General features: G+C 45.5%; 1 protein-coding gene across 3 annotated transcripts; it reads right to left on the bottom strand.

Moving 5' to 3' along the window:
- Positions 1 to 2,794: 2,794 nt before the first annotated feature.
- On the bottom strand, positions 2,795 to 7,127 carry gpr85 (G protein-coupled receptor 85). 3 transcript variants are annotated; one of them, XM_028954699.1, is made up of 3 exons: positions 6,887 to 7,127; positions 5,818 to 5,897; positions 2,795 to 5,689 (listed from the first exon to the last, which is right to left on the bottom strand). In XM_028954699.1, exon 3 carries the CDS (start codon positions 5,542 to 5,544, stop codon positions 4,414 to 4,416), a length of 1,131 nt encoding a protein of 376 aa, XP_028810532.1. In that variant the 5' UTR covers positions 5,545 to 5,689; positions 5,818 to 5,897; positions 6,887 to 7,127; the 3' UTR covers positions 2,795 to 4,413. The 3 variants fall into 3 exon arrangements, with proteins under 3 accessions (XP_028810532.1, XP_028810533.1, XP_028810534.1); XM_028954700.1 differs by lacking the exon at positions 6,887 to 7,127 and adding an exon at positions 6,174 to 6,877; XM_028954701.1 differs by lacking the exon at positions 5,818 to 5,897.
- Between the last annotated feature and the right edge of the window lie 1,866 nt (positions 7,128 to 8,993).

Here is an 8,993-nt window from a genome sequence, read left to right as displayed (position 1 = left end):
AGTAATGATATGCTTTTAATATGCAGGGGAGGCCCTTTGAAGCTTCATCTGCAATTTAATCAGCTAATTCCTAAACCAGAGAATTTTCTCTCCACAAACTTGCAAGTGTATAAGGCCACAATCAGAAAGAAAGAAAAAAGTCAGCATTAAGAGGACCCTTCTCTACCTGTAGACAAAACATAAAAAGCCCATCTGCCTATCCATTTGTATTCAAAGGCCAGGTCCGTCCATAATAAATGGGCCTGGTGATAAATACAGCAACACTTTGTCGAGGCAGACCTGGGGGGAATCATGATCATCATCTAGTTTTTAATTGAACTTTTTTCAACCTTCTCCATCTTCCTCTGCTTACACACTGGTGTGCACGTCTGGAGGTACAGCCCATTCGTATTCAGCCACACGGCTTTTCCAGACAGCTTGTCAACAAAAACCGATTGGAAAGCATCACTCCAGCTGTTTCGGTGTTTGGCGGCGTGCTGAGACAGCTGGACATATGACTTTACTATCCTGCCACATCCACCCTCCCCACCCTGCGCCCGCTCTCCACCGCTACTACAGTGGCTTAAAACTGCATTAGTTCATTGCAATATTAGCGCATTAGGAGTCAACATGAGCAGGAAATTGTTGAGGAACTGGCGCTCAATTTGGTTTAGGCCAAATGCAATTGATTTCGACTTTCCCTTGACTTCCGTGACAGAGCCGAACAAAAGCAAAGGAGCAGAAACAGCCGTGTATTTATCATTCATTTACAGTATTGATTTGTAGTGGGACATGGGATGTATATGCTGGGCCGTGGCTGGTGTGGGGCTCCTTGGTGCTACGACACCACGGTGCTCACAGAACCTCAATGAGGGTTAGCCACAAGACTTTTTTTTTTTTTTTTAAAAAACAACAAATGCTCAGGGGAATGGAAACCTTCTGGCTCTGGCCTGTGCTAACTGTGTGGTAATGGAGCTGTACCGTGGGCTGCCAGCAATGCATTATGTGCACAGACAAACTGAGCCAGAGTAAACAATGAAAGGAGAATCTCCAGTAAACACTGTAATCTTCCGCCATATTGGATCGTTTTTAGGCTAGATGTTGGATACTACAGCTAAAGCTCATGATTTACCATAAAAAAATCCCTCAAATTTTTCACAGCTCCACAATGCCTGACATATTATGGTATTAATCTGTAGATAAAAACTGTGTTCATAGCATAGAATTTTTGAACTCATTCATACAAGAAACACATGTATTGGGATGTCATGGAATACATGAAACAGAATATAGAAACAAAGCATATATATTCCTCCCACAGCAGCTTTTAAATGTATTCAAAAAGTATTCTGGATACACTACTCCATAAAAGAATATTATGGCAATGCATTTATTCAGCAATTGCTACATTCTAAAAGTATATTTCCCGTCCCATATGAATACAGTATGTCCACATAACTGAAACAACAATAGAAATGTCTTTTTTTTGCTCATGAATTGACCATTGCAAGATACAGATGAAGTGATTAATGTGTCCAAAAACACAAAGCTCATTTTTGATATATAGCAAGCACTGCATCCAAAACGTTTATAATGGACTCTGTCACCCTGAACCTGAAAGACTTGACAAAGCTGTGTCTTGTGGCCCTGATGCCATTATCTACTGATAATGAGGGTCCTCACCTAGTTCCATGTTTTTTTGGCATCACAACACAGTACCATTAATTGCAAGCTGAGAAAGAAGATCCAAAGAACAAAAAATGGGGCCATTTTGCTATGAAAGGATCTAGGCTGCAGTATTCATCATCATCCCCCAGCCCCCACGGTCTTAGACGGAATAAAAAAGAAAACATCTCCGGGCTTATCCCCCAACCAAGCCTCAACTTAAAGCCCAAGGTCCAGACTCCTAAAGCCTCCAGAGATCCAACTCTGCAAAGCGGCCACATGAACACGTCCCAGAACCAGGGTGACACACTTGAGCCTAAGCCACATACCGGAAAGTGGAAAGGTAGGTACGTCGAGCCCCAGTGTCTGTTGGGTAGCCACGCAAAACAAATCTCCTTTCGGTGCGGATGTTTCAGGACATCTGTTTTAAAAATGCACAGGGAAAACAGGGCTTCTGCCATTTCATTCTGGCATGGTCTATTTTTCGACAGCCTCCCATTATTCGCATAAATTGGGCTATAATGATGCCATTCTGAACAGTGCAAACAATCATGGACCAGGGTACAAACACAGCCGAATGAGATTTGTTGTTTATGTTGGACTCCAGCACTAATGACCGTTCCAGACATTACAATAATTGCTTGTATTGCATTACAGACACCACCCCCCTTGCTTAAATGACTTTCGGGTCATTAACAAGTGATGTTGTAAAGGGAAAAAAAATTGTTCACCAGCAAGGCAGTTGTGTATTTTTTTTTTCACTCCACTGTTTGTGGACTGTGGCAGAGGTGACATGTTCATGCACAGAAAAAAAGAAAAATTGGAATCAACAAACCTGCCTTCACGCACACACACACAGCCAGACCTTTCAGTGCAAGGCCAAGCAACAGGCAAATTGACAATGAAGATGTTGGCATGGTTGCTTAACGCTGACATTCATCACAATGTCAGAGTATCTCCCTGCTATTCCCATACAGCACACAAGGTATGAATTCTGATTTTCCCACATGGCAGTTTGGCTTTTCCCATCGACAAAGAGAAAAGAAAAATAAAAGCCTCGCACTGATTTCAATGCTGAAAGCCCAATTTCAGCTGCGCCCAACTAAAGCGCCAATTGTACTGTTTGTCATCAGTCACAGGGGAAAGCGAGTTTGTAAAATGTAAAATTTTATTTTTTTTTAATTCAAAAATGTAAGCAACAGATTACACAGTTAACTTGCAGCAAATGCAATCCTAACTGAAACAGTACTCACATCCGGGACTTCAAAAATGAAAGACTCACAAACTTACACACTATCTACCTATAATATACAAAAAAAAGAATACAGAATAAATATTAAAATGGCCACAAGAGAAAAAAGTAAGTTACTTCAAAACAATCAGAAGAGAGCAAATGTAGGGAAAGTAGAAACAAGACACTGTGCCTTAAATAGTTTTGTTTGTATTTTTTTTTTTTTTACCATTAACTTTTTTTTTTTCTCTTTACAAATTGTGCAAGGTTTCATACTAAGGCTCTGGTCTTGACGTGATAGCTGTCTGACTTAAAGACAAACACACACCAACACACACCCACACACACGCTCTCAGCACTCTGTGGGGTGTAACAAACCTGTATATAATAAAAAAAAAACGGACTGTTTATGGTCTGTGAGAGATGTCTGTGAATAACCTTTTTTTATGTAACATGCACTTCACATATATGTGAACGACCTCTCTATGCCTTGGGACTAATTGAGGAGCAAATAAATAATAAACCTGACAACAGCAAATAAAAAAAAAAAAAAAACAATATCATAACCATTAAGGCAAGAACACTTGGAGTGGCATCAGCAATACTGTAACATCATGTCAGTGATTAGGTACATGAATTTGACACATATAACTACTTGTTCCACTTTAATTTTCAGCACAAGGTTCCCAACAGGTTTTTTTTTTTTTTTTTAATCCAAACATTATCTTCTTTTTTTTGTCTATAAGAAAATGTGATACAAAAAATGAATGATGCCGGACAATAGGGACTGTATGGGTCAAAAACTACAAGAAATTATTATAAATTGCAACTTTTTTTTTTTTCTTAGAAAAACCACACATTGTTATTCCCTTGAACCCCCGCAAAAAAATGAAATAGATATCACTTACATTTAAATCAATTTATATCCTCTTGTGTAGGAGTATTCCCAACGTTTCTCACCTGAACTGTTTTTTGTCTGTACTTTACAGTGAACGAGATATCTTTTGCAAATGAAAGCATTCATATTGTAGTTTTTAAAAAAAAAACTGATCTCCTTGCAATGCATTTGAGCATAAAGCATCTTTTTATTCTCTAATTTTAGTGCAACGTTGAAAAAAAAAAATCCTGTGATTCCTCAAAAGGTAATTGTGTGTTCTGTTTTCTTAAATGGAACCTCAAGTTATCAGAAAAAGAAAAATATCCGAAGGGTCAGTCCTTTTGTGGATCCTTCATTGTTTTGTTTTTTTTTATTATTATTTCACGGTTCTCTTTTTTTGCGTACTTGCTTGAAAAAAAATGGCCTTCGACAGCAGTTGTTTACTAGAACATAAACAAAGAAGGGCTTCTCCGCTTCCTTTATTCGCTTTGCGCTCCATGTTTGATGCTCAGTCATTCAGAGAGGCCAGTGACTGGCTGTCCTAGTGAGGAGGAGGAGGAGGAGGAGGAAGAGGAGAAAGAAGGAGAGACGAAGAGGAGAGCTGTACAATGGGACAATTCCCGCCAATCAATGGAGAAAAAAAAAAAACCAACCCAAGCCTTCATATAACACAGTAGGGTTCCCTTGGTAACCTGGATTTTCTGCAGTAGAGCAGGGTGGTGCTGAAGCAGCGCCTGAGCTCCCGGTTGGAGAAAATGCAGATGAAGGGGTTGACCCCAGCCTGGGCGAAGCTCATCCACACTGCAGCCGTCAGGTACCCGCCTGGCACCACCGGGCCACGGGCGAACACCCTCCAGTAGCACACCACCAGGTACGGCCCCCACAGAGCCAGAAAGAAGAAGGTCATGATGTAGAACATCCGGCTGATCCGCTTCTCTGTCTTAAACTCGTCCAGCACCAGGAGCCGCCGCCGCCCCGCCGCGTTGCTGTTTTGCCTGATGCCCAGCAGGGTGGGCGGAGTCGGGCCTCGTCCGAAGCCCGCTAGCCAGTTGGCCGCCGCCTGGCCGCTCGCTCCCGGCCCGTGGAAGGTCCAGTTCTGGCTGACTGCGGGCACGAACTGGACGGGCTTCATCTTCCGGCGGTCGTGAACGAAGAAGATGAGTTTGAGGTAGACCAGCTGGGTGGCCAGCAGGATGAGGGCCAGCAGGAGCATGAAGCCCAGCGAGTCGTTGACCCGGAAAGAGCGGTGCTGGAAGGTGCACTGGTCCTCCTCCCTGATGAAGGAGTACGTGCCCACGTCCAGCACCGGAGGGAAGGCCATGGCCACCGAAAGCGTCCACACCATGCAAATGACAGCCAAGCAGGTCCAGAACGTTAGCCTCTTGGTGTAGAATCGGTGGTGGGCTATGGCTAGGTAGCGGGTGACGCTGACGCAGAAGAGCATGAAGGCCGTGTGGAAGCAGGAAAGGACCCCCAGGAAAGCGATCACCTTGCAGGTGAGGGTGCCGTACGTCCAGGCGGAGCCGTTCTTGACGGAGGTGAAGACGAAGGGGAAGCAGATTGCAGAGCGCAAGATATCCGAGGCACACAGGTCCAGCAGGAAGTAGTAGGGAGCCCGGTGCAGGCTTTTGTCTTTGACCAACAGGATGGAAATCAGGAGGTTGCCGACCACGCCGACGCCAATGATGAATCCCAGGGAGGTCAGTTTGAGGAACGTGATGAGAGGAGAGACATTCTGCAAGATGTTGTGCTCCCCTGCATGGCTATAGTTCGCCATAGATGGAGGGATCATAAAGATAACACCAGAGCTTCAGCCAAGTATCATGATCTAGAGGCGGGGGGGAGCGATAGATCCATTTGGTGTGCTTTGAAGCTGATTCCAGGCTTGTGAGCCACCTCTCTTCTAAGGCATCCTTTGTTCTTTTGTCTCATCACACCTTAAAAGAAGAAAAAGAAGAACAAAAAAAAAAAAAACACACACACACAGTCCCTGAAAAACACGATTTAGCCACAGACACACATGCACACGTTTTTAAAAAAAAAAGGAAGAAGAGAGGATCCTCACATTTCTGCCTCTACGTCTGCGTAACGACGGAGCTCCGATCTTTCCTCTTCTTTTTTGTTGACATCCGTCTACCCAGCGCCCTTTAATAACGCACGGGTAACGTAACGACAACGTTACAACGTTACGCACAGTTGCAACACGACGTCCACACGACGCAGCGGCCCGAAAAACGTTCGACGCGCAAATACGTTTAAATGTACCCCCGAACCCCCTTTTTTTCGGGGGGGGGGGAGAGAAACGCAACGTTTACAGAAATGCAGCAGGGTTGCTGCTGATCACACACACCCCCCCACCCCAAAAAAAGGAAGGACGGAGCCTGCAGAATAGATGTAGGAAGAAGCCCCGGATCAACTTACCCCAAGCCGACTTACGCATCCGTGGCCTTCATTTATTAATATTATTATTGTTGTTGTTGTTGTTATATTGTTGTAGGTTTTATTTTTCGCGTGGATCTACCGATCGAGACGTTCCTTTATCCGCGGCGGACGAGAAGACATTCGCAGCATGCAGAGCCCCTACGCACAGATCCCGTACCGACCAAAAAAAAAAAAAAAAAAAAACGGGACAAAGAAAAAAAAAAGATCTATACATACACTCATTTAATTTCATGTTAATAAATATCGTGGTCTGTTCCTTTAATAAAGCACCGGGGTGGGTCGGGATTTAGGTCTCCGTAGGAAGATGCACCTGACACGAACAATAAAATGCATTAGATCGCGTCGCAAATGAACCGGGAGCACCGATCCATCGGCGAATTCGGATTAATTCCCTCGCGTCGCGTCGTCATCTTTTTTCTAACGTTGCGCACGCCAGATGAAAAAAAAAAAAACAACATTAAACCGATTACGATGTTTTTATATCTCGCGGAATAAAACACGCTGTCGTTTCATCCCCCCCCATCTCCCCGGTCCCTGACAGCAGCCCACGGTGCAGGATCGACTGTAGCCGAAGCAGCACGTCCATTAGGCACAGCAAATTTCTAAGCAAACCTTTACGAATCGACTGCGATTCAAGCCCACCGAACGCGGGCGACGCGGCAAATGTATCAATAATAAAAAAAAAAGCGTACCTGTTGATATCCCCTCCGCTTCCCTCGAGGTTATTTACATGGCCGAAGTCACTTTGCCGTAATAGCAACGGTAATAATAAAATCTCGGCGTGTGCGCGTGTTTTTTTTTTTATTATTATTGTCGCCTGCCCCCCTTTTTTTCCACTGTGAATATACAGTAAACGGCGCGGACGGCGCATGCGCAGTGAACCTATTTGTGATCCGAGCCGCGTCTGGTCTCTTGTTGCGGCGGCGGCGGCTCTGCGCCCCCCACCCCGCATCCGCAGACCGGGGGCAGCCTCCCCCACCTCCGTCGGTCGTACAGTCCGAGGGAGGTGATCGGTAATCCTGGGCCCTCCGCTTTATTAAAGCGACGGCGTGTTTATTCGTCCATATTACTGTTATTATTATTATTATTTTTAATGGAGGACCCTCCCACGCCCTTTGTCCGATAACCTAGATCGGCTTCAGCGGCCACCGGCGACCTCTGTTTCGTACTGTTTGCTTTATAGGCAGATCTGGGCGAGGCGAGGACGTGGAAACTCGAGCTGCCTTCACCCCCCGACCGTAAATAAAAGTCGTTCTGGGCCAGCGTGGATCGGCATATACCGTCAACACTTACAGAGACAAACGGATCAAATAACATTCACAAAAACCATTTATTCTGCAGAACACAGGTTTGCATAGGCGGTACCAAAAGGTAAGAAAAATAAAGCAATAAAGAGGTGTGATCGGGGAAGGGGCTGCAGTTCAGACGAGGACGGCTCGGCAGGCGCAGCCCGGTAACTTCACACTTCCGGATTCTGCCCCCGTCGCCCGGTCCATCTTCTCAAGCAGGGACGCCCGCTCCTGCGGTGGCGGGACCGATCGATCGATCATTCGCTCGCAAACGGCGGCAAAAAGCCCAGAGTCTCTGCCCGGGCTCTCCGGACACTTCCGGGATGCTCAGAACTGCTGGTTCCGGGTGCGCGCGTACCAGCCCAGGCAGGCGCACAGGCCCGCGACGGTGACGGCCACCCCCAGGAGCAGAGCCGAGGCGTCGCCGCCGTCGAACGCCGCCACCGCCGCCGGGGCGAGCGACAGGAGGAGCAGCAGCTGCGGGGCGGCCATGTTGTCTCTCCGGCGCGCTGGTCACGTGATCGCCTGCCGCCGCTTCCTGTTTCCTGATGGCGCGCTCATCACGGCCTGCCTGCTCACCAGTGGCCCCTTTTCACAGGCGAATAACTCACGCCTCGAAAACATGCCACAGCCTGCAATGACATTGTAATATAAAGCATACGCCTGCGGCGCAGCACTCGGTGACACAACGAAACGTGTCCTCTGCATTTAACCATCACCCTTGGTGAGCAGTAGGCAGCCATGACAGGCGCCCGGGAAGCAGTGTGTGGGGAGCTTTTTTTTGTTGTGTCATAATTTAGCCACATAACCCTTACTTAAATTGTTTTCAAGCATCCCCACTGCCATGTCGACATTGTCAGACTTATATTTTATACCTTTTTTTTTTGTTTGTTTGCATGCACGTTCCCTGCAACTGTGGCAAAATAACTTTACTGTATCACAAGATACTGGGTGCTGCTGAGAAAAGGACTAGGCTATTTTATATATATTTTTTAATTGTTTAAAATGCCTACATGTGACCAGTTTGCTGGACAATCCCATTTCTGCTGACGCCACACAGAAAACATAAGCAGGCACATGCTTTGCTGAACTATCACAGTCGTTACTTGTTTAAATTAAATAAAGTTGGATAATGCTACAAATTCTGAAGGGATCTGTCAATATTGGTTGGAGGAGGTAGAAAATGTCACGGGGTCCACAGTGGCCTCATTTTCTTGGGCTCAGAAGGATTTGTCTAAGGATTTGTCACTTTGCAGATTTTTTTAAGAGCGTGGCTGTCTCAAGGAATATTTAAATCACAGGATAAAACAAAGACATCACTGAAAAGTATAACTGAAATGGTTTGTGAGCTCTGAATGAACACATGTGGAGTTGTGTAAAGGTGAAATAACTGAAAACATGTTTTATATTCTAGTTTCTTTGCTCTGATTACTGCTTTGCACACTCTTGGCATTCTCTCGATGAGCTTCAAGAGGTCGTCACCTGAAATGCTTTTCCAACAGTCTTGAAG

Source organism: Denticeps clupeoides, chromosome 15, assembly GCF_900700375.1.
Source record: "Denticeps clupeoides chromosome 15, fDenClu1.1, whole genome shotgun sequence".
In the NCBI taxonomy this organism is placed as follows: domain Eukaryota; kingdom Metazoa; phylum Chordata; class Actinopteri; order Clupeiformes; family Denticipitidae; genus Denticeps; species Denticeps clupeoides.
This window is presented reverse-complemented; position numbering and strand designations above follow the sequence as displayed.

What these genes read in the sequence shown, in the direction of transcription:
- gpr85 (XM_028954699.1), bottom strand. Translation starts at nt 5,544, where the DNA reads ATGATCCCTCCATCTATGGCGAACTATAGCCATGCAGGGGAGCACAAC.